Source organism: Aquila chrysaetos, chromosome 10 (assembly GCF_900496995.4).
Source record: "Aquila chrysaetos chrysaetos chromosome 10, bAquChr1.4, whole genome shotgun sequence".
Classification (NCBI taxonomy): domain Eukaryota; kingdom Metazoa; phylum Chordata; class Aves; order Accipitriformes; family Accipitridae; genus Aquila; species Aquila chrysaetos.
The window spans coordinates 39,981,239-40,008,952 of record NC_044013.1 but is presented as its reverse complement, the minus strand read 5'-3'; the positions used below and the strand labels follow the sequence as shown (position 1 = coordinate 40,008,952).

At 44.5% G+C, this 27,714-nt stretch overlaps 2 protein-coding genes across 12 annotated transcripts in view; both read right to left on the bottom strand.

The window, feature by feature from the left end:
- CLTC (clathrin heavy chain) overlaps positions 1–9,019 on the bottom strand; it is a 35,473-nt gene extending 26,454 nt beyond the window's left edge. For 2 of the 7 annotated variants that reach the window (XM_030027065.2, XM_030027066.2), the window contains exon 1: positions 8,731–9,019. In XM_030027065.2, coding sequence (XP_029882925.1) covers positions 8,731–8,772 — 42 coding nt within the window. In that variant the 5' untranslated portion in view covers positions 8,773–9,019. The remainder of the gene's footprint in view (positions 1–8,730) is intronic. The other 5 variants (XM_030027067.2, XM_030027068.2, XM_030027069.2 and 2 more) reach the window with 3 other exon arrangements.
- A 522-nt stretch (positions 9,020–9,541) lies between these two features.
- On the bottom strand, positions 9,542–26,120 carry DHX40 (DEAH-box helicase 40). Of its 5 annotated transcripts, XR_005933397.1 has the most exons (18): positions 25,812–26,119; positions 25,405–25,550; positions 24,909–25,028; positions 23,485–23,715; positions 23,217–23,283; positions 22,488–22,619; positions 20,967–21,066; positions 20,424–20,510; positions 19,765–20,022; positions 19,131–19,211; positions 18,264–18,421; positions 16,018–16,132; positions 15,624–15,732; positions 15,219–15,313; positions 14,571–14,640; positions 13,918–14,146; positions 10,780–12,073; positions 9,542–10,554 (listed from the first exon to the last, which is right to left on the bottom strand). XR_005933397.1 is itself a non-coding variant. In XM_030028515.2 (17 exons), the coding sequence occupies exons 1-17, from the start codon at positions 26,083–26,085 to the stop codon at positions 11,934–11,936; spliced, it is 2,409 nt and encodes an 802-aa protein (XP_029884375.1). In that variant the 5' UTR covers positions 26,086–26,120; the 3' UTR covers positions 9,542–11,933. The 5 variants fall into 5 exon arrangements, 4 of the variants coding, with proteins under 4 accessions (XP_029884375.1, XP_029884374.1, XP_029884376.1 ...); XM_030028515.2 differs by having other exon boundaries at positions 9,542–12,070; positions 25,812–26,120; XM_030028514.2 differs by having other exon boundaries at positions 9,542–12,073.
- Between the last annotated feature and the right edge of the window lie 1,594 nt (positions 26,121–27,714).

Sequence of the window (27,714 nt, the reverse complement as noted above, 5' to 3'; positions counted from 1 at the left end):
ACAAGTAACATCTAAGCTACGGCACACCAAGTTAACAGAACAAGCTTCACAAAAGGCACGTCAATGGACTATTTATATCACCCAGTGAATCAAGACAGATCTTGGTACAGTTTAAGGTTGAGACTCAAAAGCAAGTCAGTTTTAGCTCCTTGGATCTGCTGAAGGAGAGCCTTTCTTGCAGATGATCCAGACTTCATGCATGGTTCTCTGGGCACTCTGCATTTAAGTCCTTTGTCCTAAAGGACACTATTTCATTGAAGTTACCGTGCTCTTTCAAGAGAGGACTTCACCATTTGAAGCTCTTCAGTCAGGTTTGAACAAAACCAAAAGCATCTTCAGGGTCTTCAATGTTTAAGGGCTCATTTCATAACTAGTTTACAGAGAGTTAACACTGATCTTTTGGTAAACTTAAGGTCTACCCAGCTTTTCTTCTTCAAAAGATGTCACAAGAGATAAGACTACAAGCAGAACAGATTTAAATGCAATCCTTGAAGCTAGGCATCAAGCTAGTTACTGTGACTGACTAGCTGAAGCTGTTCTTCCAAGGCAGAATACCTACACTTCCTCAATGCCACATAGTGAACAGTTTCATTCAGAGACAGCTCCCTTTACATCCATCCACCTGACAATAAAGCCAGGAAACTTTCAGGTGAAAGGTAAGTGTTTTATCAGCTCTCCCAAGAGAAAACTGTCTTAATGCTACAGCTATAAAAATCAAATCCTACCTCCTTGACAGGTCAGAACTCTGTTACTCAGGTTTAAGTCAGCGTTTGAGGTCTAGCACCACAGAATCCAACCACACATTCTTCAGGAACATGGATTCGCTTAGGAGATTTCAGATTTGAGTTCAATTCTCCCTTTCACACCTTTATTTGGGTAGTATTCTCTAGGCCCAAAACTCTGGTATTTGTACATCAGCTAGGCAGGGCTATATGCAACCCAGTCACACCCCTGCAGGCAGAGAAGGTTTGAAGATGTAAGAGTTTCATCTGGTAGACCTGGAGAGACTTACTATGATGTTGCATTTCCTTTTGCTAGGGCTGCAAGCTTAACAAGCACAAAATCATTTATCAAGCAATCCATTTCCTTGTTAGTTTGGTAGAGGAGAGTAGTTTGAGTGCCAAGTACTCCGCCTGGCAGTAACTCACAGCACTATACTCAAACATTGTTGACAGAACAAACCAAGTCCTAGCAGATGGCAGACCTCTTAGGGAGGCCTAGACTTAGCCACTGAATCAAAGTTGCTTAGATATTGCAAGACAGATTTATCTTAATCACGATCAAACTGCCATCTGCTAGGCATCACCTCTGAGGCATCCAACCATAGTTAGTAGTGGAAGATGCGGTCCTTTTTAAACTTGAGGCCATTTTCAAAGGCTAGATATTCCTTTGAAAAGATTTAGTCGATTGGCACTGGAGCTCTGAAGAAAGCTTGAAGAAGCTTTTTGATGGAGGCGTGACCATTAGTGAGGTCTTTAAGTATACAAGCACCTTCTGCTAACATTTCATCTTTTAATCTCAACAGATCCAAGTGCATGAACCAAGTCTGCTTCAAGCACCAAGACAGGAAGATGACTCTAACCGTGACAGTCTCTGCATTTGATTACACAAGAGCATCACCAGCCAAGAGTGGCACTTGCTTTGCTCAGCTGGTAAGGCTAATGATAACTCCTTGGCTGCACTCAGACCTGGTGCATAGATGTATTGGGTTTACACGGCAAGGTTTTGGTAGCAGGAGGGGGTTACAGGGGTGGCTTCTGTGAGAAGCTGCTGGAAGCTTCCCCTATGTCCGACAGAAGCAATACCAGCCAGCTCCAAGACCGATCCACCACTGGCCAAGGCCAAGCTAATCAGCAATAGTGGTAGCGCCTCTGGGATAACATATTTAAGAAGGAAAAAAAGTTGCAGGGGGCACAGAAACAGCAGCTGGAGAGAGGAGTGAGGACATGTAAGAGAAACAACCCTGCAGACACCAAGGTCAGTGAAGAAGGGGGAGGAGATGCCCCAGGCACCAGAGCAGATTCCCCTGCAGCCTGTGGTAAAGACCACAGTGAGGCAGGCTGTCCCCCTGCAGCCCATGGAGGTCCACAGTGGAGCAGATCTCCACCCACAGCCCGGGGAGGACCCCACGCCAGAGAAGGTGGGTGCCCGAAGGAGGCTGTGACCCCATGGGAAGCCCGCGCTGGAGCAGGCTCCTGGCAGGACCTGCGGATCGTGGAGAGAGGAGCCCACGGAGCAGGTTTTCTGGCAGGACTTGTGACCCCGCAGGGGACGCACGCTGGAGCAGTGTGCTCCTGAAGGACTGCAGCCCATGGAAGGGACCCACACTGGAGCAGTTCGTGAAGAACTGCAGCCTGTAGGAAGGACCCAAGTTGGAAAAGTTTGTGAAGGACTGTCTCCTGTGGGAGGGACTCCACGCTGGAGCAGGGGAAGAGCGTGATGAGTCCTGCCCCTGAAGAGGATGAAGCGGCACAGACAATGTGTGATGAACTGACTGTAACCCCCATTCCCCGTCCCCCTGCGCTGCTCGGGGGGGTAGGTAGAGAATCCAGGAGTGAAGGTGTGCCCAGGAAGAAGGGAGGGGTAGAGGGAAGGTGTTTTGAGATTTGGTTTTATTTCTCATTACCCTACTCTGGTTGATTGGCAATAAATTAAGTTAATTTTCCCCAAGTTGAGTCTGTTTTGCCCATGACAGTAATTGGTTGAGTGATCTCTCCCTGTCCTTATCTCGACGCATGAGCCCTTTGTTATATTTTTCTCTCCCCTGTCCAGCTGAGGTGGGGGGTGTGTGTGTGTGACAGAAAGGCTTTGGTGGGCACCTGGTGTCCAGCCAGGGCTAACCCACCACAACAGAACTCTTGAGAGTACTGATCTTTCCCTGGACTATAGGTTATTTGCTTCCCCAAGCAGGCTAAAGTTCAGGTGAGTGAGGCAGGAGTGTTTATAAAGCTAAGCAAAGTAAACAGAGACTAAGATTACTATTAGGAAACATGACAAGAGGTATTTCTTTGGAGGCATTTATTATGAAAATTTCAATACTATTCCATGTACAAACTCCTGAGTTTGCACGACAACTAAGAGAGTATGGCAGATTTTCTACCCCTTCTCTTACCACAGAGGAAAAAAACCCAAATGTTTAATATTGCACTCATTTAGGTCCACTACCTTTCACTAATTCATAAACAAGTTTAAAAGATTGGGGAGAAGAGAAGGGATCGTAAGATACTCCTACATTATACTACGAAAAACACTTCCTTGGCTTTCAAGCAGATATTAAAGCAGAACTTGGTAGCTGTGCCTGGGCAACCAATTTACAGTTCAAATCATTTTGCACCAACATTTGTTTGAAAGTTGCGTTATACCAGTCTCCTGAAAGCATGTTGAGAAGAAAGTGTTCTGTGAAGTAGCTGCTGCATTAGAGTGGAACCATGAAACAGGTTGCCAGAGACAGCAGCAACTCCTGTTCAGCAGAGATGCTGCCTTGAAGGACTCCTCTAACTCGAGGCTGGATACTTCAGTCAATTGCAGGCTGTCCTGAACCATCGAATTCTATGACAACATTCATCTGAACAGCATTGAGAGATGAATCGTTGTAACATGGCAAGTGAAAGACTGATTAGTAAAATTATTTTTTCACTGGAAGGTAATTCAAGTACCTTTTTGGTAACTCACCCAGAGAAGTTGTCATATTACATGCATGTTTGAAAAACTGAATGGTAAAACTGCTGACAAGAGTCTCTTTGTTGACCCCTTCCTGGAACATTCGCTTTCTTGTGACAGTTTGCTTAGCTGTCAAATAATTTCTCCTTGCCTACAAGGAAGGGCGCGGAACTGCTGAGTACGCATTTCACCTCGACAGGATATAACCACTGTTCTTGTAGCCACAAGCAGCTGCTTAGTCTCTGCCCAGAGACTCCTTATCTACATGCAGCTAGAAATCACGTAGCTGGGAAATGCCAGTTAACAGAAATATTCCCAGTCTTTTGAGCAGCACGGAGCTCCTTGATGTGCAGTGAGTCACATTAGCTCTATTGCAAGGCCATGCATATCTGTGCTGATCTGTTAGAGTTGCTGACTGCAGTTCTGTAACACAGGAGTCCCACAGCCAGTCAATGGCCCCAGAGTACTTCACGCTTAGCAGCGCAAGGTAAGAGTTACGGTTTGTGACAGGCTAGGAAGTTATGTTTTCAACAGATAAGAGACCTCTATAATATTCAAGAGCTCTTCTATTTCTATATCCTTCCTATTTTCTGCTTCACCCTCAATAGGCTGAGGTAGCCATCCGGTCTCAGCAGCCACAGGCATGCTGTGTGACTATTTTGGTTACAAGCCACAGTTGAGACTGTACCTGCTGAAACTTGAGTTCAGAACCACTGGTTGCCATTAGTTATCTTTGGTTAAGTCACCACAGTCCCAGCATGAAGTGCTAACGAGTAGTGCCACCAAGACAAGCAGGCCTGTTGACTTCAGTACCTGCTGCAAGGGACAGGCCAAGAGGAATAGCTTATGAACTGCTTAACTAATTGTTCCTATCCAATTAGTGGACGCACACACACTCTTCAGGTCGCCTAGATTTTTCACAGCGTTATTTGTTACAGATTTTCCCACTGTAAGAATACTCCAAGCTCACTGATTTTAGGAATTCAGATCCACTAAGAAGCAGGGGGCAAGACGCCCCCCCCCCCGCCACACACACCAAAACAGCATTAGGCACAGCAGTCCTGTCTAATTCCTGATTTAAAATAACAACAACAGACTTAACTGCTTCAAATTAATGCTTTCATAGCAGAGATTCAGTGTTTCAGGATATATTAAACTGTCTCACTGCCAGCACAATACACGGAAGCATTTAGTTGTTTGTCATTCTTAGAGTGAAGTAGTAAATTTCTAACTTTTATTATACGATGCCTCGGCTGTCCAGTTTTATTCAGTTAGCTCTTTGGCACAGCTAGCTATGATTCTGAGAGCCATCCAAGTACCACAGCCCTAGAACAGCATAGCCACCATTCAGGTTTGCTCCACTAATGACCAATAGGTACAAGAACCCTTTTCCTAGTTCAGAAGAGCAGTTCTGTCTCAGCACCAAGCACACAGCATGAGCTGACAGTTTTTTGTACTGTCTAGCCAAGTCTACAGAATAATTTAATTTTTTAAAAATATATTTAGGTTCAGAAGAGTATTTATTAATGCCTTAAGTCACGCCAGTACAGCGGTGCACCTGGTCCAAGTTCAATTTTTATGTATTTCAGGGTAGTGTAGCTAAATTAAATGGCAATCACAGTTCATCACCTGCTGACTTGTCTGTTTCCTTCTCATTCATCAGGAACATGTAATCTTAGAAAAGCTCCATGCACCTACCACAGTAGGCAGTTGTGTTTTACTTGCACCCTCAAGTACACAGAGGAATCAACTTATGGAATCCCTAAAACCTGAATACGAGCAACCAGATTTGCAATCATTTGACATACTGAACTCTGATCTCCCACTACATGCCCACTGCACTGTGTCCTCATGGCTACTTAAAAAAAAGCAAGCAGCACTATGAAGTTTTATAACACGAGTCCAGTAGTTTTGATAGCACAGGAATCAAGTTTCTCCTTGGAAACTCCCAAGGAGAAAGCTTCTCCACAGTGTGTTGTTGATTTTTTTTTTTTTGGCAAGGCAGGCATCTACAACAGACAATACACAGATAACCTCCTACATATTTGTGACTACTGAGACTTCAGAGCTAGGTAATGGGACTCAAACAAAACCTGAAGCCTGACCACACTTTTTTTTTTTTTTTTTTTAGACTTCACTTAGGAACTATCCAGAAAGCTTACTTAACCTTAGTAAGCTAACTACTTGCCACATCTTACTTGCCCAAACTAGATCTTTAGCTCAAATTGTGGGTACAAAGCATGCTGTACTGCGTACCCAAGAGACATTCAGGAGCACAACAGCGCAGGGCTTCTGGAGCCTTTAACTCTTCATTCCCATATCACCTAGCCAAGATGCTGACAGCAACAGATAATGCCAGCGTGCCTTGAGTAGTGCAATATGGAGCGCAACTGGACTGAAACTGAAGATCAGGACAAGCTTTGTACAGACAGTTACTTGACCGTTTTCTGACCTGCAGTGGTGGATCCAGGGAGAACGAGCATCATACCACACATATTTCTGACTGCCAGTCTTCTAGATTAATTAAAAGCAACTTTCAATAATAGCCTTGCAAGAACTTTCTCATTCATATCCATCACCCGCCTTTTTATGAATAAGGCTCCAGTTGGGTACCTTGTCTTTTGTTAAGCATCAGCTACAAACTTGCAAGTCTTGCACAACACCTGTACCACAAGTTTCCTAAACAAGGTAGGTCAGGCACAGTTCAAGAAATTGTATCGTTGAGTCCATGAGGACCTCCTGTGAACAGCCTGGAACATGCTAAAGCAGTTCTGGATAGCAAAAACGTAGCAATACCAATGTTTCTGCTCTCAAAATTTGCTCCAACAGCAAGTCAGAAGATTCAGCACAAAAACAGTACCTCCGAGAATTCAAGTTCCTCTGAATTTTTTCAATGAAATAAAATGAGGAAGTTCAGTAGGCACAGCAAACTGAAGCGTTATGGGCAAGAGCCACACGCATGCAGGTTCAGAAAGCTGGACACCCAGCCTCACAAAGAGCAGCTCACATATGCAGTTGTAAAAGATACCGGTTAAGCCAATGCTCTACATTAAATAGGAACAGGGGAAAAAAAATAAACAGGTAAATCACTCTTTAGTCAGAACAGTCGTGTTCCAGAACAGTGCTGGCCTGACACCTATCAGCACTTCTGGAGTGAGGCTGATGAGTTTCATTATGTAATAGTACTCATGTCATTAGAGACCTGGTAGTGGGTCACATGCAAAGTTTGTATCTTAAATAATGTATCATAGATGCATTTCCACAATACTTTATTAAGAGCTGGGCTACCCAGAGGGATGAGTTTCACCTGAGTATACAGAACCTGCTCAATACCCAGTTCTAGGCTATGCCACCACCAGGAGAGAACACTTGCTCAGAGTTGAAGCTCTGGCCAGCTCATGAGATTCTCCTGTCAGTGCTGCTCACTAAAGAGTCGTCCAGGGCTACACCTAAGCTATGAGTTCTGGCTGGTTTTAAACTGATGTTGAAGTAAAGTTATCCCATGCTCAACAGTTAACTAGCTAGATAAAAACCAATTATGGTAGCATTTTTTAAAATCTAAACATAATACTATGGACAGCAGTAATTTACAGAGCAAAACAAGTATTTTGCAATTGTTCTTTTAACAAGGTGTCTAGAAATTAAATTCTATTTGGGTTAGAAAAAAAGTCACTACAAATCATGCAAATCCATCACTAGGTGGGTTAGTGCCCACCACAGTCCCAGTTAGCTAAGCACAAACTACACACAGACGCAGGGCTACAGACAGGTTGCTAGAAGCCAGAAGACCCTGCCTAGGTACGTCGATGTCACTTTTATTCTACAAGTTCTCCTCAAAAAATACTCCTCAGTAGTGAAGCCAAGCTTAACACCATCACAGCTACAGCAACTCAGGATGAGAAGCATGGCTCGTAGTACTTCGCCCTATAGACTAGTCAGATAGGAAGTACACATTGCACAATTGGGTTACCGCTTCCAGACCCCTCCCTGTACTCCAGCTTCACTGAGAGACTTTAAAGACACATGCTTATTTGAGAAGGTAACCTTGCATTCCTGCAGCAGAGCAATTTTAGAATTTGTTGCTAGTGCCTTTATAAAGCCACCTTAAAGAAACTAAAGGCCATCACTTGGGAATAATCTATTAGTATCCAGCTACAGTTTAGTGATGCCCAAACCCAGAATTTGTCAGAGACCAGTAGACACCAGAAAGTGTAGACCTGGCACTTCTGTGCCTGCACTGCCACAGCTGTACTGCAGGGAAGCCCGCAGTAGCTTTCACATTTCGCTGCAATATGTGGTTTTTCTTCACAGAAGATGACATTACAAGTCAGAACATCGACAAAATCACTTCGCGTGTCCTTACGGTTATAAGAAGTCTTAGCCTCGTTAAAAAAAAAATAAAAAAAATTAAGCGATACGCAGAGACAACTTGGCCTCCTCATCGATTCACCCCCTCTGCCCCCCATCCCTTGCAGATCCCACACCAAAGCGGGATTTCCCACTCGCGCTGCCCCGGAGGAGACCGACTCTCTCCCGGGAAGCAGAGGAACCACCCGCCCTCTGCCCTCCCGCCTCCCCGCAGGTGCTAGCGTGGGCTCGGCGCCAGCCTCGCCTACACCCACCGGCACCAAAGACACCCCACCACCCACAGCGGGGAAGGCAAGGCGGGGACCGGGCAGGGGCTGGATACCCGGCACCTCGGCCTTTCGCCTCCTCCCCAGGACGCGGAGGAGCCCCGGCGGCTCCCCAGCCCTTCCCCTCAGCTCCGGGCCCGCTAGAAGGTGCCCTTCGGGGAGGCACGGCGGGCAACCCCCGGCGGGAAGGCGCTGCCCGGGCTGAGACGCCGGTAAGGCTTTGCGGGAGGGCGGCCATCCCGCCACCGGAGAGACCCGGGCCGCTCCACGGCCCCTCAAGACGGGCCCGGAGGCCTCTCGCCCAGGCACCGACCCTCCCGGGCGGCTCCTCCGCCTGAGGGAGCGGCCCGGCCCGCCTCAGCACCCGCTCTCCCGGCCCGGCCCGCCCGCCTCAGCACCCGCTCCCCCGGCCCGGCCCGGCCCACTTCGCGCCCACCTGGAGATGCTCCTGGAAACGAATCGGCAGGATCTGGGCCATGGCGGCGGCGGCGGGCTGGGGCTCCAGTCCGAGGCCGGACCGGAGTCACACCTCAGCGGGGTCCGGGCGGCGCGGGGAAGCGGGACCGCAATGGCGGAACGGGCCAGAGAGCGGGGAAGAGCCGCGGACGATCCGGAAGCTGCCCCCGCCGGCGGAAGGATATCGCCGCGGAAGGAAGAGACCTGCCCTCACCTGCCGGGACCGGCCTTAACAGCGCCGGCCGGGCGGAAGGATCCCGCCGAGCGGCGCTACACGCACACCGCGCAACCAATGGGAGCTGCGGAGGGATCCTCCACCGGAAGGGACTATTTCGAGACTCATCACTCCTCCCTCCCCGGCCTTTTTTTTTTTTTTTTTTTTTTTTTGCCACATCATGCGACTGAGGTGCGGCTGCGTCACTTCCGTTCCGCGCTCGTCGCCCCGGTGGGTCACGTGGGCGGGGGGACAGAACGGCCGCGCAAGGTGACTCCCCCGGGGGGCTTTTTTTTTGGGGGGGGGGGGGGGCCCTTGGCGACTGAGGGTCCCGGGGGGGGGGGGTCCTCCCCGGTCAGGGACGCGATCGCTGCTTCCCCCCCCCTCCCCGCGCCCGGTAGTTCCCGGTGAGGGCCGTTTTCCTCCAAAATCCCCATTAAAAAAAAAAAAAAAAAGGAAAACAAAGCCTGGACCGACTTTCTTCCTTTCCTTCACCAAAACGACGGGGTGCAGCAGTCCCCTGAAGCTCCAGGGATGGTCCAAAGGACTGTTAATAAGTACAGCAACATAATAAAACTTCCACCAAATCTCCTTCTGGGTTTATTAACTCACAATGTTAACTCCAGACCGCGGAAACAGGTAAAACTTCACTCTTTTTAGCGGGCCGCAGCACACGGGGCATTCCGAGTGCTTTACCGAGAGGGCGGGTGCGCTGTAAGGCACCAGCACCCCGACAGACTTCACCACTTCTTTTCTTATATCTTGCCTTATTTTGCAATCTCATGGTTATTTCCTCAGACCATTTTTGCTTTGTCTTAAATTCACAATTTCAAAACCTCTGAGCAGCCCTGGAAAACAGGAAAAAAAACCCCCTCCCTTCTTGCTACTAAGAAAGGAAAAAAAAAATAAAAATTAAATAAGCATTAGGATCTGCCGAGAGATACATAGCCCTAAGCAAGAGTGGGCATTCTAGCTACTACCTCAGACCTAGCGCGTGGTACAGATGTCATTGGACTCCCAAGTGGCTATGACATTGCAAATACAAAACCAAAGTAAACACCAAAAATTTGTGGGCTTTTGCGAAATTCACGCTATAGGTTTGGTCAAGAAAAAGCGCTGGCTTCTCAGAAGCAGAGTCTGGGCAACAGCCTGAAAGAACAAAACCCTCTTCCAGCTGAACCCACGATAAAGGGCCCAACAAAGGAGCAATCGTAAACATGCCACTTCCTACGAAGATCGATCACAAGCAGTAATTGTTCGATTCACGCATTCCCTTAGGAACTAGAAAGGCATTAATCTTGCTGCCGTTTCTGTGCTCTGTACACACAGAAAAGGGGCAGGCGGCAGCAATTCTCCTGCAGTTCGGAACTCCGTGTCTGAAACTTGCAGGGCAGCCGCAGGCATCACTGCTCGCTCCTGCTATTGCCGTTGACAAGTTCAGCGTTGCTCGAGTTAAGCCTCTTACAGCTTCGGAAGGCGGCACTCGGCCCTGCAGGGCAACCGGCGGCGTATGCTGCAGCCTCTCCAGCTCTTCGAGACGTGAATCACGCCTTCTTCGCTAGGTTTGGCAAGTACGCAGACCAGGTTCCGCTTTTTCATTTTAATAGGTACAACCACAGAAAGAGGGACAATTATCAGACCTACTACCTTCTTTGTGAAGAATAATATTATCATATTCCCCATAAGCGAATCCCAAGGTTTTTGAAAGCTTATGATCAGCTACAGTCTGTGCAGTACGGAGGTGGAACGCTTAACATTTTACACCAAGTGCTAAGGCTTCCTTACAACATCACTTTAACAGCATTAGCTAGTTACCTGAAAAGCAACTGAAGGTGACACACAGCTGCACGCAACCAAGGCATGAAAAATGACAGTAAGTTCTTCCACTTTTTTGGAAACTGTCTTCTACGAGATGTTACTTACTGAAAGTGAAAAAAAGCAAAAAAGACAAGCTCCACACTAGAGCACTGGAACGTTTTAGGATTATTAAGGTGACAGAAGGGAATTACCTCTTTATTGAAAAAGAAACAAACTTTATGATGACAAAGCATCACAGCTCTTTGCTTTTTATATATTTAGGTTGAGGGAAAAAGCTACTGTTTCCTTGTGTGTTCTTTCTACACGTTTGAAACACTCCTTCTTCAGAATGAAATCCATACATTTCAAAAATAACAGCCACCAAACTCAGAAAAACAGTCCACTAGGCAACAGGCCTGCTGATGGACTGCAGGACGTAACCTAGCTGAGGACTGGATTGACTGCTGGGATTTTTTTTGCCAAATGGGAAACACACAGTGCTAAGTCATCCCTGACAGAAATTACACATTGTTAGCAAGAATGTGAAAACATTTACAAAATACTTTGCATACAAAGACATCTTCACCCAGAAACATCACTGTACATGGTACAGCACAATACAGAGTAGGAACAACACTGTCTGCAACAGAGAATGCAGGTGGCAAACGTCCTTTTGAATTTGGATGCTGATGGTTCCATCATTAAAAAAGCACTTCCTACACATTTTCCTGAGTAGTGTATGAGCATGAAGACTGGACAGCCACAATCATACAAAGTAAAATGGATAAAAAGTGACAGTTCCACTCCTTTAAAAAAAAACAAAAACCAAAAAACTTTAAGAAAATATATTAATAATGGCACTGAGACCACTGAGACCTTTTAAAGTCAACTAAATGCCACAGAATTGGCACCACAGCATGTATCATGTCTTCATCCACATTTGAGGCCATTAAATTGTTGCCAGTGACATGTAGCAATAAAATTCAGCTTGGTGACTTTTCCTTGCTGGATGCAGCAAAGGACGATTGCGTTTGTATGCCTCAGCACTCAAACTTACCACAAAGCAGAAGTTTTTCTTCATTCCAGTTAGTCATTTTGCATTATGCAAACATACCCAGAACAACTGCACCAAACTGCCTTTCCTCACAGTGGGAGTCGAGCAGCCACGAGTATTATACCGTTTCTTTCATTGGGCCACCTAAACCTTGTGCTCTTTGCTGCTTTCTCTCAAGATAGCGCGCTCGGGCATCCAGTATTGATTGATCATCATTCCTTCTCTCCAACTTCTTTGTAGAGTTGTCTGTGACTCCTTCTGGGGGAGAGAAGAAAGAGAAATATACTCTTCTGTGTCAAAAAAACACCCCAGCATTACAATTCCTCTTATTTGTAAGATACCCCAAAACCCCCAACAGAATCTCAAATGTTTTTCAAGTCCCATTCAGTCATTTGAATGACTTCCAGAGAGGACAGACTGTACCACAGCAGGGAGGAAAAAAAGAAAAAAAAAAAGAAAAAAATCATGCCTTAACTCCCATGTCAATATTTGCAGCTGCACTCATCTCGTCCCCAAATGTGTATCTTGCTTCTTATTGTAACAGATACTATGAATCTTATGTTCTATGCACCCATTCTCTAAATTACACATCTCAAACTCAGGTTTAGGCAGGAGAGGGACAGCACTGGGAGCAGGAAAAAAAAAAAGCTTAGAATAAACTATGTTTATAAATTTCCAGAGGTAGGGGGAAAGGGGAGGATAACATACAGATAAAGGAGTGGGAAAAGTCAATACTCCAGAACAGACACCATTAGAAATGCACATTCTCCTACTGAGCTGAGACCTTGGGAGTGCTTCTCGCAGAAGCAAAGAAAAGCAGGAAATATTTTCAGTTTAAAATAAAATGTAAAATAAAAATAAAAATAAAAATATCATTCAAAGACTCTGAAAGCCTAAGTTTTGTGTGAATGAAGCAGCTACGGCATCCTGTTCCTAGGGCTCTGGGGCTGGGCACCAGATTCTTTGATATGAGGAAGGAGTTTCAATCAGCGTTCACTCTTGGAATATTTGCAATTATTCTGTCTCTGAGTCAAATAATAATTCAGCTCATGATGCCGCCTTTCCTTCCACTGGGCACTAATTAAACCTTTGTCAGCTATTCAGCCACATCTGTAAGGTCAATATTAATCTCAAATTAATTTACAATTGCCTGGTGAAGTCAAAAAGTTAGGGGGGACAAAGAGAAACCTCAGCTGCTTGGACTTCAGATAAACAGATGAGGCTCCTCTGCATTATCCAATAATGAAAATATTCTTTCCAGCAAATTTATCACCAAATTCAATTCATGTTTTTATCATTTAAAATGGTTGTTTTATACAATAATGCAGGAAAGAAAGAGATGCTGGTCTGAGCACAAGAGTTTACATTTTCTCCATTGTTAAGGAGACTGAAGAGAATCTATATTGCTAGCGTCTGTACTATATATTAAATTAATGTTTTGGAAGGGTCAGCTCAGGAGCAGAGGCCCTTTGAATACTTGGCTGCTTTACGAAACCTGCTGTCAGAAGAATTCAAAGAATGTGAAGCAGCCAGATCAGTTAGCAGGCACCAGTTTTAATTAAAACTGACTATTTAAACATATGGCATTAAATTCATTGTCAGAATGAGACATTCACCAAAATGTTATACTTCTTCCTCTGTGTTTTTTGTTTGGTGGGTTTTTTTGGGGGCTGTTTTTTTTTTTTTCTCCTCCTCCCCCTCAGACTCCCCCCAGCCCTTAGGACCTCTTTCTCTCAGGATAGTATTATTTTGGGTATCTATGGCTAGATACCCTTTGCAAACTTAAACAATGGTTAGACTCAAAATGCTTTTATTCAACTCTGGGTTAAAGTTCTGCTCCTGTCAGTATTAAACCAAAAAAGGGGAGCATGGCAAGAACCAGCAAGCAAACACCACTACACGCACTGCTGAGGCAGGAAAATAAGGATTGCAGAGCTGTAATAAGAGAAGAAAACAACTAGAGCTACACATCAAATATGTTAAGCACATACAGATAACACCTACTGGTCCGGAATGCATTCAGGGACATAACATACACACACATGCCCGCAACAACCAAGAAAACCACACATGCCATAGATAGGGGCTAGTAATGTGCTTACCACACTGCCTTTTAAGGTCCTCCTTATGTTTCCACTTGGTTATTTCCTCTTCAGTTACTTCTTCCCGTGCCACACTGCTGAGTTCATATGCATCAATTTGATGCAATCTGGGCAACAAGTCTTTGACCCATTCATAGCGAACAGGACACACTGTCCGGACATAGATTTTGGATGTCACTGTGACATCATGGAAGATGATCCACTCGAGGCGGGTCTCCTGGTTATACAGCTGAAAAATTAAAATATTATTTCAGAACTGATAAAAAAGAATTTTTATTTCTAGAGCACCCTCCATTGGAATATATTCCAATGCTTCAGATGCAAGAATGAGATAAAGCTGACATTACCCTAAGTTTTCAGACAGCGAAACTAAGGCATAATGACTTGCTTAAAATTGCCCAGGAAATCCAAAGAGCCAGACAGAAAGCTCAGTCTATGTCACAGTCGATGTCACACTCGTTTCATAAGCCAAACATTTACCAAATTTGAAGAAGTGAGGCTCTTTCCCACTCTCAAAATGAACACTGCAACAGTGCTTCTCCTGGCGGTAAGTTAGCACAAACCAAAACAGAAGAGGAAGAGTTTACAGTGACGTGCCTCTTACTCCTTTTATAGATCCTTTGCTACTTTATTAACAGACTTTGGTAACTTACTGTAGATGAAGGATGGATATAGACTATGCTGCCATGTCCGTCCATTGTGCAGAATGTCCTGGCTGCAGATCTGAAAGGTTTGGGGGGGGGGTGGGTGTGGAGGGGGGGAAATGTAATGAAACATACTTTGCTGTGATTAGACAGCAACAATAAACTAAACAAATCAGCAGCAGCATAGAAGAAAATACTCAAACAGATAAGCAGAGGAAGATCCTTCCAGAATTAAACTTTAAAAAAAAACAATGAGGAATAAAATAGATCTAATTTACCACAGTAACACTGCAGATATAACACCACAATAATAAACAGGGTTTGGTATTGAAGTCTTTGACAGCCATGATAATTGGACATTTCTAAGCCCTTTAGTTTAATATCTGGAACTACTCATCAGCTTGCAAGTTCATTTCACAGATAGAAAAACTACTATTCCAAGGACATAAGCAACTCCCCCAGGAATGTAATGAGAGTCAAAAGCACAGTACCTGCCAGGCTTCCAGCGCTGTGCAGAAACACCACTTTCAGCTGCAATTGCTACTTTACTACTTTTAACAATAGACAGTCTTACTATTCTGTTTCAGTATGCAGCTACACCTTTAAAGAATATGCATAGTATCTTTTCCATTCAATTCTCCAAACTTTATTACTTACCTCCTAGCTACATTGATGAAGTATCCTGCACATAGACATCTTCTTAATATTTCAGTTCTGGAGCCTTCAAATGTCTCTTTAGGGAAGTCTGGCAGCTATGTAAAGCAAAAACAACACGAATCAGGATCTTTCCTAAAGAAAAACTGGCTATACCCCCTCCATCCCATGGATCTTAAACCCTGGGTTTCTCACCCTATGGAAACCATGAGGAAAGGATCTTGCTTGTTACCACCATCATACATGTGAGTTATACAAGCTACAACAAGGATGCCCTAATAAATATTTAAGTGGATTAGTTTCTACTGGAGAAAGGCAGCAGCCATCTGGCAAAGGCTCAGTAGTCCAGTACATGACTTAAATATAAACTTATATCAGTCAATCACATATAGAAGTCATATTTTTTACCTGTTTCAGTTTACTGATTATTTCCCGAAGTTGTTTTTCCACACTAAATGCAGATTTTAAAGCTCTCCAATGGATCCAGTATTTCTGGCACCAAGCTGAAGGAGACTTGCTGAGAACAGAAATACTTGTATTATAAATAAGCCCTTTGTGAGCTGCAGGCAGAAAGTTGCCTCTTTTTTGTTATGATCGTACAAAGAAGGCAACCTACACAGCCAGATACTTTGTTAGTTTAAATAATAGGTGTCTTGATAGAAATTACAGATCACAATAAGGAATAAATCTGCAATTAGGTATGAGCAAATACATGTGCATACACGCAATATATCTAAAAACCATCAGCAGCTGGAAGTTATGAGCAATGCAAAACCACTTACTGTAAGGAATAATTTTATACCTTGCTTTGCACTGTTCAAAAATATTTAAGAGGGTTGCAAAGTCATTGCATCCTCCCACTTGTGAAGAAAGTTCCTGGTGTTGAAGCTCAGCCTCCTTTTGCTTCTGAGGATCACCTGAGGAAGTAAGTTATATCTCACTTTAACAAAGCCATTTTTATTTATCACTCCTACTTAATTTTCTGTTAGCATCTCTCCAAAGTGTGTTTGACAGCCTTGGCTCTTTATTCATGTTATTTTTAGATCTGTCTCTCCTCCACAGCTGCATTTACAGTTCTTCCTCCTTCCACCACTGCTGAACAAGAACACATAGATGCTATTAAATCTGTGATTAATCTCATCAGTCAGCACTAGAGGTGAAGAATTCTAGTCTCTTAGAAAGAAAGGTTCTATGTGTTTCTCTTACAATCAGTTCAGATGCTGACATGAAAAGATAAAGGAACAGCAATCTTAAACAAACAGCTCTCAGGGATCAAGTGAAAGTTTTGCCCTGAGAGAAAAAACAAGACTGTTGAAACCACCCCATCATAGCACCATCTAATCTATTTAACTCAGCTTTTGTCCTAGTACCCAAGTGCCATAGTAATGGAGGTCTTGAAATAAATAAAGAGTCTAGAAAAAATGCGATCTGTGAGTTTAGTAGGAATTCACCTTCACTAAATGCTAGGAATGTACTAGGCAAAAGCAACATTTCCAAAGTGTTATTTCAAGTTTTAAATACCCAAAGAATTTCTTCCCCAGCACAACCTATTCCCCTTAGCAGAGAAGGATATGGCTGCAAAGGCCAATGCATTGCCTTGCTGCTGTACTGCAGACAACGTCAGAAGTTTGTGGGTATTAAAAGTAACACCGATTAAGTAAGAAGGTCTGTTCGTACACATATCGTACATGAGCAAGTGCCTTCAGGATGGGAGTCTCTGTGCTTGTGTCCCAATGTGCGGGGTTGCTGGAGAGTAACGAACATGTGTGCATTAGCTAGCTGAACAGATAGCAAGGGCATATTGCCAGATGGAGGATGGGAAAGCACACGCACATTTGTGGGAATAGGAAAGACCCCAGAGCAGAATCCAGGCTATCAGTACTGTCAGCAGTGTCTTTAGCTGTTGCACTAACGGGCACGGTTAATAGACTACAGAGATAACCGGACAAGAGCCAATGAGTGACTAGAAAGGACAAAGGTCTCCCACAAAGACTGTGCTACATACAAAGACTATATGTAGCACAGTTGGGGAGGACGGGTCAGGGGCAGAGCGGAGGGGAAAGGAGATACGAAGGAGGACGTGGGAGACTGAGTTTAGCACCAGTGAGAGGTGCTAGCTTGGAACCACAGCAAAATTACAATTTCCATTTAGATGAACACTGGAAATGGAGGCAGTGACAAGTTGAGCTTCTCAGTAACCTAAAAGGTCTACTTGGTTAAACAGAGTCATCGAACAGAAAAGCCAATGCAGAGGCAACCCCATTGGTTAAAAACAAATAAATCAGTCCCCGTTGTCTGTACTTAGACCAACAGCAAAACATATGCTGTGGTGCATTTTGGTTTTTTGGTGATTTCTTCACCCCCCCTTCCTGTAACACAGTTTTCCCCCTTATGACGTCTCAGCAATCCACTCGTTCACCCATATGTTGCTTTACAGCTCACAGCCTTGGGACAAAGGCAGCCCAGTTCCATGCTATTCTGAAGTCTTTGGAACAGCTGTTGTCCAATTCCTAGCGTGCAATGTGCCCTGACTCCAAGACCGCAGAAAGCTGTAAAAGCATACAGGCAAAGTGCCTTCGTGTATTTGTCCTAATCATACCATTCTTCCCAACAGATCTGCTATGATGTATTCTGGGAGACAAGGCATTGCACTCGAGGAATCTTCCTCACACTGCGACATAAGGGTTATTTAAAACATTAGTTTGAGGTAAATACTTACGTCTCCCACCAGTGTTGGGTTCAACTAAGGAGACCAGCTTGCTCCCTGGCAGAAGTATCCTTATGCTCGAGTAAAGGCTTGTGCTACCATTGTTCAAAATAAAGAATCAGTTCCCACTTTAGAACCTTGAGGTACACCTATAAGATACTGTGGCCTCACAAACTATTAGCACAGAAAACTACTGAGAGCAAAAAACACTGCAGAGGGAAGCTGTAGAAAAGGTCTCCAGGTGAAGCAGTGTGTGCTTGCCTAACCATTGCCTGAGATGTCCCTCTCCAAGCAGAATTCCCCACCCACCCAAGGCTGCTTTGGGATAAGGGGCTTCCTACCTGGACGAATGAAGACATTTTCCACAGACAACATGGCTGCTATGGGAAGCAGCAGATCTTCACAGTCAAGGGAAGCAGCTTTTATGACAGCACAGGTCAGGTTGGGAGGGAGGGGAAACTGCACCAGGAATTCACCCAGTCTTGTCACGTGGCCTCTCCTTATCCCAGGAAAAAGAATCAAACACCAGATTCAACATAACTATGTTTAAATGTAAATCAGAGCATGCACACACAATGTCAGCCACCATATACTGATAAAGAACATGAAAGAAGCATTTCCCTCTGGACTGTTCCAACACTGCAGTCTGTATGTGCCCAGATAGGTGCTGGAGACATGAAGCAAGTGTCTGTCTTCACTAGCAGAAGAAAGTTTCACCTTTCTCCGGTTTGCTTATGCCTGCCTCATGGCAGGCAAAGCCAGCTTTTTAAGTGTATCAGATGCCTAAGATTAAGATATCTTTTTTTTTTTTTGCAAGAAGAATTCCTGGAAGCTTAGGATAAGATCTCGCTTCCTGTCTTGAGTTCTTGGATGGGCCTCACAGCTAGTGCCTAAGCACCTTCGTCACAACAGTCTGGGATCTGCTATCAGGAACTACAGCACAGAGAGTTGAGGTAATTTGTCTGAGGTCACTCAGGAACTCCAGGACAATGTGGAGAAATTAATCGGTACCTCTCAAGTCCTAAGCCATGCTCTAACCCTAATTTTAGGGAGAGTATATTAAAACCCAGTAGTTAACTTCCTGGGGTAATGAGGAAACATATTCTACTGCTGGGGAAAGTCCTTTAGTCCGCACAAACAACTCACTAACACCAGTTAAACCATTAGATTTCAAATTCTTGTAGGGACTACATCCCTTTCTTCTTTACCTGTCAATAGCATCACACTGGTAAAGTTCCTTGAGAGCTTCCAAGATATGCCGTTCTTCAGGGCGGTCCAAATAGGGAAATCTATAGTAAAAAATGAAGTAAAAAAAATAATCTCACTGTTCAGACTCAGTATGGCCTTGTTAGCTTTCCTATTTATTAAAATACTTTTGTAACCTTCCAATACAGGTTTCTGACCAAAGTGCACATAAGCATCCTCAGTATATGGGCGTGTTACTACATGTACGGTCTCAAGCCGAAGAATTACGATGACAAATCCCAGCATGGCACATGCAAAGATGAACTGTATTTTCTGCACATGTATGGTTCTAATATTAAACAATTCCACAGAGATTAAGCTTTTGGGATATAAACATCAGTATTTTAAAGGAACACTATTAACTATTTAATTTCGGAGAGAAGGAGCTAGTTTTGGCAGAACCTCAAACCGAACTTGAGCTCAAGATCCAATCTGGCATTAAAGACTGAGGAGAACAGCAGAAAAGCTGATTGTATTGAGGTGTCACAGTTGGCTGGGGACCTAATCCTGCCTCTGCCAATAGGCTGTTGGTGCCTGTGCTGCCTTGCAGGCTGAGACTGAGGAAGAAAATGATAATCCCCCCTCCATGGAGGTTACCTTATGACATCATGCACAGAAAGGCACTTCAAGGTCAGGATCACAGATGTCAGACTGGTTCTCTTGATCTCTGGGACCGTGTGATCAGGCATGCATTGCTCCCAGAATTCTTTGCTGTATAGCCGATAGCTTTTTCCAGATGATGTCCTGCCAGCTCGGCCAGCTCGTTGCCTTGCTTCGCTCCTTCCAAAACAGTAAGGCAGGGAAAAAAAAAATTCCAAACTCTTGATCCCTTCTGTTATTATCCAAAGCAGCACACTGTCATTACGATAAATAATAGCAATTTCTATGCTTGTAGATGGAAGATCTATTATACTGTGCAGCAACTGAGAAATCCAGCTATACAAGAACTAGCAGAATGATGAAGTATTTCTGTGCAAGGGAAGATTTTTTTAAGCTTCTCTGAATCAGGCTGTTGTATTCAGCAAACACAACATGACATGTAAGCCACTGTTGAGACTACAGACAACACATTGTCAATTCCTTCTTAATGCCTGTAACTTTTAGGAAATTATATGTCCTGAACCATTTTCTATTTAGCAGCAAACAAGATGGCACCCCCCCCCCTTTTTTTTTTTACTCTTTAAAGATCAACCAATACACAGTATTGTCAGAGCAACTCCCAGAAACACCAAGCGCACAACCTTTTCAAAACTTACTTTGAAATGGGAACCACCTCCAGTATGTCCAAGCCAACCCGGGGGTTATGATTCAACTGCTTCACAAATCCACTGTCTACTACATATCTGAAAAAGATTCATACTCTGTCAGAGAAGAAAAAAACAGAGGTCTCTGTAGACAGACAGGAAACTGCCACATGCATATCATCAAAGCAAGAACACACTTACCCTACAATCGCTGCTAACCAGTAGTTGCACTTTGCTGGTCAGCCGCAGCCCTGCAATGGTTCAGTCTAGAGGATGTTACAGATAATACCTCCCAGCACCCAAGGAGACTATGCTCATTTAATGGAGCTGAGATTTGATTTCAAATTAGGGTCCAACAATATTAGTCATCTGTAGGACTATATAATAGTATCATATAATAGTATTTTTTTATTCACTACATATACAAAAAAGGCAACAGGTAATTATTGGGCAGGTATAGTAGTGGAAGGAAGTCAGATGCGTTTTTCCAAATCTCATAGAACTTTCTGAATTATTCCCTCTGTTACAGCTTTTACGAAGGATAGGAAACAATACCTGACTCCTTCAATCGTCAGAGATGTTGCAGCAATGTTTGTGGATACCACACATTTTCTAATGCCTGTGGGAGCTGGCAAAAATATTCTTTTCTGTTGATCTAAAATGACAGGTAGTCAGTCAAACAATCTCTTACGTTACAATGCTCTGATTTCAAACCACATCTCTAACACTGCGCAAACTTACTGAAATGCTTAGTGAAAGTCATTTGAATTAAATTAGAAAGTGAATCACATAACATTCTAAAATATAGGATTCAGTATTATTTTAGCATACGCCAGAAAGCAGAGAAAGTCTTCTTTATTGCTTGCATATTCAGCAAGATTTTGAGGTCAAGAAAGGCCAACTCTCCTGGACGTTTCCTAACCCAGAGTTCGGAAAAACAAACAAGGTATCTGGTCTTAATAGAATCTTCATGAAGGATTTGAAGGGTTTTAACAAACAGAGCAAGTGAAGGCAAATGTGAAAAGATTCGGTTAAACACACCACATTTCCAGCAAATCTTCTTCTAACATGTAACAAAGAAGCATATATAGTTTCCATTAATTCATTTGGCTTTCCAAGGAACAAAAAAGGAAGGTGGAAATTCAACTTTCCCCTGAAATTTTCTCACTTATAATTGAAAAATAGAAAAATCTCTTTAAGGAAAACTCTCTCTTGTGTATTTAAAAATTTTCAAATACAATGGCCTCTGAGAAACTACCACAAAAGAAAAAAAAAATTTAAAAAGTCACTCTCAGTCAGGCATCTAACACCTATCATGGAGTAAGGAAGAAGCTATACCTTTCTTTTATGCAACTTTTCAGTTCACTCTTTCAAGAAGGTAAAAATTTTGCGCTCTCTTGCAGACCGTTACCAGATCTTTCCTCTCAGCAGCTATTCCAGACGGAAATTGCTGTCCTGCTCTTCTGAACACTTATTCAGCCTCTTGGCATTCTACATACTACACCCACACATTTAAACATTGCACTCAAGTTCATCTGAAAATACGGTGTCTGTGTTCAGTAAAGGTCAAAAGGCCTTTGTTTTTACCTCTTTGAAACTAACTGTGGTATTGCGGCCACATAAAACAGACTGACTCATTCTGATAACCTGTACTTTTCTGTATTGTGTAACGCTGTACTACTATCTTCCCTTACACGTCTACTCTTATCACCAAAAACCTACTGGCAATATCTTTTCCATATAAAATAGTATGTGAGGACCTAAATAAGACATCTGAACTTTCAGTTACACAATATCCCCTTCCTAAGCTGGAGACCTTGATGTCACGTGAAGCCATTTCCAGTGGACACGAACTTTAACTGGAGGCTTCTGTGCAACTACAGAGAAGGCTGAAGTTTGATTAGTTTACGAACACCACAAAAAGATCCATAGTGCTACCGTATTGTAACAAATGGGTTAAATAAATGCCATTTTTTCCAATCACAGTAGAAATATTTGATTAGGATACTGTTTATAACAACTCTTGAAGTTAACATTCATGCGAATTAAGTTCCATATGACATTATATGCTCTTACCTGTTGACATTGACCCATACAATGGTAAGATAAGCAGGCCTTCAACAGACTGATCATGTACTTCATACCGGTAATCAATAGATTCTGCTTTCTTGAAAAGTAAGTCACAAGCTCTTTCTATCTCAATCTGACCTAAAAAACAAAGAGCATTTATACAACTTTGCCTTCCTAGTTTGCAACATCTTTAAACAAGATTGCTTTGCCAATATTACAGAGTCATGAACACCATTGCAAGAAAGAAGTAATATTTATGAGAGTTGGTTTAAAGGTGACATCCAGTCTTTCCATAGTGCCTCTCACCAAGGCTTTTCCTTTAAACATGACTGCGTATGTGTCTGGCCCATACACTGATGTAGGGTTTTGCAGCTAAAGAAATTCTCCCTTCCTGAATTAACAACAAAGTAAAATAAAGAAATTCTCCCTTCCTGAATTAACAACAAAGTAAAACACGTACACAATACAAACAGAGTAAGTTTGACACAAGAAGAAAAGAGCATATGCAAATTTTTAAGTTAATGTTTTTCTTATCTGATCTCATAGGCATGGATACACCTGAACATGCTCTGAAAACTATCACTTCACAAGACTATGTGCATCAACCTGCAACTTCCCCTTCTCTACTTACTGCTCTGGGACAAACTAGACAGTCATTGGAAGGACGCACTGTTTTGCTGGCAATGCCATGTTTCACCTAGAATAACCACCAGTTGTTGAAAGAAAAATTCGCACCTGTCAGGAAAACCAAGATGTCGCCTTCTGGTTCATTTAAATGGATATCCAATGTCACTTTTACAGCCTGAAACAAACAATAAAGAAGCCAATAACAGCTGGAATCTCACTTACTCCTTCTAAAACTCACAGTACTAACTAATTCTTCCCTACATCCTGCAGAGATGCTAAAAGCACAGCAATACAGCAGCTAATTCTTGTGGTCTTTCACAGGTGATAATCATACCAAGAACAGAGAACACAGCACACAAAGTAAAACAGGCCAGACCTCTGTAACATATGCAGAGCTGCCTACGTCCCTTGGGCTGAGCAGGTTGCAGAATATCTCCTTGACAGGATAACTTCTTCCTGGAATATGCAGCACTGAACAGTGTCCAAAGAACTCCGAGAGCTTGTCTACCTCCAGGGTGGCTGACATCACCACCACTTTCATGGCCGTCTTCCTGTTTGGTGGTTTCTTCTGTAGAAATAGTTTCTTCAGCAAACCAAATAAAATATCCTAACAGAAAACCAAAAGCAACTCATATTAGTACCCCAGTTTTCTTAGAAGTGCCTGACAAACTTGGAAGGGACTTATTTTATCCCACTGATATAGTGAAGAGAGAAAAATCACACATCTCCAGGGCCTAAGCACTCAGAAGAATACATACAATTACCGTGGTCGTCTTGTAAGCACGTTAATTGGTTTCTAGAATTTAATTAATTTTTTATGAGCTCTTCTCACAGCCTACAAACAGAATCAGTGTAACTTAAAATCCTTTGGTTTTCATTTTTGTATTCTCACCGTCAAGTCATTTGCAAGCAGTTACCTCAGACCCATTTTAAAAAGTCATCACTCTTGTCCAGTGTACATTACCTGACGGAGTGTGCACCCTTCTTTGTTGTACTATTTATTGTTATGACTTCAGCAAGTTTATTTTACTCTGCAGTGCTCTGGATTAAAAATCTGCTCCTTTTAGTTAGACACAGGTGATGGAGAAGCAACTTCTTACATCACCCTAGTTCAATTACTTACAATACACTCAAATGCCTGAGGGCAGAACTGGAATTCAGAAAGCATTTTCCCTTTCCCCCAGCTGGACTGGTAGATTGTTTGCTGGACTGGTAGGTTGTTTGACACACAACACAATCTCTTGAGGACTGAGTGACCCGAGTCTCACTTTGCTTGCCACAGAAGGGTCAGAGTGACATCCGATAGCTTTTGGTACTTATGTCAGTCTAGATACTTCCATGATCCCAAAAGCCGTTATCTCTTTGCACAGTCATATACACACCCTAAGAAACATTAGGCCTTAGAGCAAGAGGGATGTTTCAGGGTTTTGTTTGTTTGCGTACGTTTGGGGTTTTTTCTTAATTAGGATTCTAGAAAGTTTGCGTTCACTGTGCTGGCTTCAAACTCCTGGAAATTTTGGGAAAGTATCCAATAGCCAGCCAAGTTTTAACTGCTTTCAAACGCAAGAGCAGCTACAACAATTCCAACAGGATTACAGGCCACACCTTATTTCCAGATTATGCAGAATGTAATAAACGAAGCAGCAATTCTATGGTCTTAGGACAGCAAAAGGATAAAACACATCCATGGAAAGTCAGCCAAAATCCTTGGGAATTGCGCAGCAGTGAAAGAAAGGTATAAGTAGACCCCAGTAAAGGAGCAATAGTGAACTAAAAGGACAGATATAAGGCGACACTCACAGTGCTGAGGCTCCGCTCGTGGGCTTCATCCAAAATGATGATACTGTACTTGCTGAGAAGGGGGTCTGCCAATATTTGCCTCAACAAGCAGCCATCGGTCATATACTTGATGGCAGTATCCTGAAAGGTTTAATTAGACATTCAGCTGTTATCCTGGATTTTTACTTCGAAGTAAACACTTCTCTATAGATCACATATTTGTCCAGCACACACACTGAGATTGCATCACGGGTGCTTGGCAATGCTTCACTTGTAAGGTGTTCAAAAAACTTGAACAAGCGAGTTACACAATACAAACAACCGCAGCTTCACCACAGCTGGGACAGCTGGCTCCTGAAGGCTCCGAGACCCTCTGCACGCAAAGCCCCAGCAGAGGCAACAGGGCTGCGCCACTCCACCCAGAAGCCCACAAGAAACAAAACTGAACCGCAGCCCACCGACCCCACCGCACCTTGCCACGACGACACCGGCAGGTTCGCCGCCCTCAGAGCCCTACCTCGGCGGTGCAGTCATCGAAGCGGACCTGGTACCCGACGACGCTCCCCAGCGAGCAGCCCATCTCCTCGGCCACCCTCTGAGCCACCGAGACGGTGGCGACGCGCCGGGGCTGGGTGACGCCAATGGCCCCGTGCTTGGCGAGGCCTTCGGGAGAGACGGGGAAAACAGGGACACCGAGTCAGTTTATACACAAGTACCTACATCACACACAGATGGCCGTAGCTTTTTAGTTTACAAGGTTTTACCGAGCCACCTCCTCTCGCCTCACCCCGAAGCCGCGTCCCCCTGAGGGGACACGAGGATTATCTGCGTTTATCAGTGCTTCTCTCTCACGTTTCGGGCCGGAGGCGGCAGGGCGGAGGGGGCTCTCAGGGGTTTTTTCCCCCCCCCCTCCCCGGCCGTTACCTGCCTCGAAGAGGTACTTGGGCAGCTGCGTGCTTTTGCCGCTGCCCGTCTCGCCGGTGACGATGAGGAAGGGCTGCTCCCTCACGGCCTCCACCAGGGCCCGGCGGGACCGGCGGATGGGCAGGGCGGAGACCTCCATGGCGGTTACAGGAGACCCCGGACGGGAACCGCCGTCCCCGGGAAACCCCTCGGGGCCCGGCGGCCGCCCTGTCAGGTACCGCGCCCCCCCCGCGCTACCTCCCCTCACGTCAGCGCGCGCGCGCAACGACGACATCCGCTCGCGACACGAGCCGCAACGGCGGGCGCGGGCCTCTGCGCCCCGCCTCCTCCCCAAGCCCCGCCTCCTCCCCAAGCCCCGCCCCCTCCCCAAGCCCCGCACCACGAAGCCCCGCCCCTCCGCGCAGGCCACGCCCCGTCTTCTCCTCAGCCTTCTGCCCCCAGACAGCAGCTGCCCCCCCGCTCCCCGTTTAGCCAAAACCCTTATTATTTTTTTTTTTCCCCCCAAATCTGCTGCAGTTTTTTCCACAGTAGCACTTGCTCCTTCCTGAGGGATGTTGCCAGCGCAGGGAAACCCAGCGGTAGCTGTCCTTGGGCCGCCCCGGGGCTCCCTCAGGCAGGCCCAGGCCCAGTCACAGGCCGGAGGGGGCCCAGCGCCTCAGCCCCTCCAGGTTTGGCACAGTTGAACTGCGGTGTAAAACCAAACGGCTCGCCGGTGACATAACCAGTGGTTCTCTCTCAACAGGTGAAATAGCCCCTCGCCATCGACGCGGTGCGTGGGAGAGACACGATTTGGGGGAAAGCAGCCCCGTAAAATCAAAAGTCTCTGTGATATACCACACCGAGGACGCCCGGATTTGCCACCGAGGCCCGACCGAAGGCCCCGGCTTTCTGGCAACGTCTGTGAATTCACGTAAGACCTGAAGGTGGCAAGCGATGTACGCTTAACGTGAAACCAGCCTGCAGTCCAGGTTCCCAGCTTGTGCCTAACGGCTGCAACTAAACCCCCATTTCTGCTAAAGCACAATTTTTGCATTGTGTTTTGTCTGCACGTCGTGGCATTTGCTTCCCTTACAAGTCCTGTGTATGTTAATGTTTCACCCTCCATTAGGCTGTATCAGTGACAAGAATCACACAGTAAATTTGTCATCATACCAGGACCGAATTTAGGCCACCTACTGACTCCAGTTGTCACCAATAACCTCAATTTGTACCTCCGACACAATAGGAGGAATATTTACCTACTGGCTCAGGCATCGTGGAGAGCGCTGAGCCGGGAACGCTTGCAACACATTCTGAAGCTTGGAAAATGTTACATCAGTCCCCAGTGTTGCCAACTTCAGATATGTCTAACCTATAAATATTTGTTTACTCTGTCTACAAACTGGCATTGTAAAATCAGCGTGGATAAGCTGTTTTTCTGCCCTTCCTTACTAAAGTAGCCAGAGAGAAGAGAACATTGCAGTAACTGTTTCATTACAGTACCAGAACTAGGAGAGATAGCCGGTATTATGCCTGTGGGTTTATTCCTTTGAGATGCTTGCAACGATCTGACAAAAAAAAGACAGACAGATCCCTCCTCCAAAGGTACACAAACTGTCCATCAGCTACCGACAAATCATTCGCATGTTGGTCTTGTTTGCTATGTGCAGATTTCTACTTTGAATAACACTAAGGCGTATAAATCTTCCATTTCTGTCTGATGCTTTCCTGTAGCAATTACCTAAAATAACTTAAATGCTCCTCTATAAACATGAAAAGCATGTCAGTCGAGCAGTAAGATTATTATAACCAATCTATAGCGCTGTTCACTTAGGTACATAATGGAATGTGCCAATACACTGTATGTTGTTACATCCCTTTATGAAAGCGTATCCTATTTATTGCCTCACGATGTACTAATGCC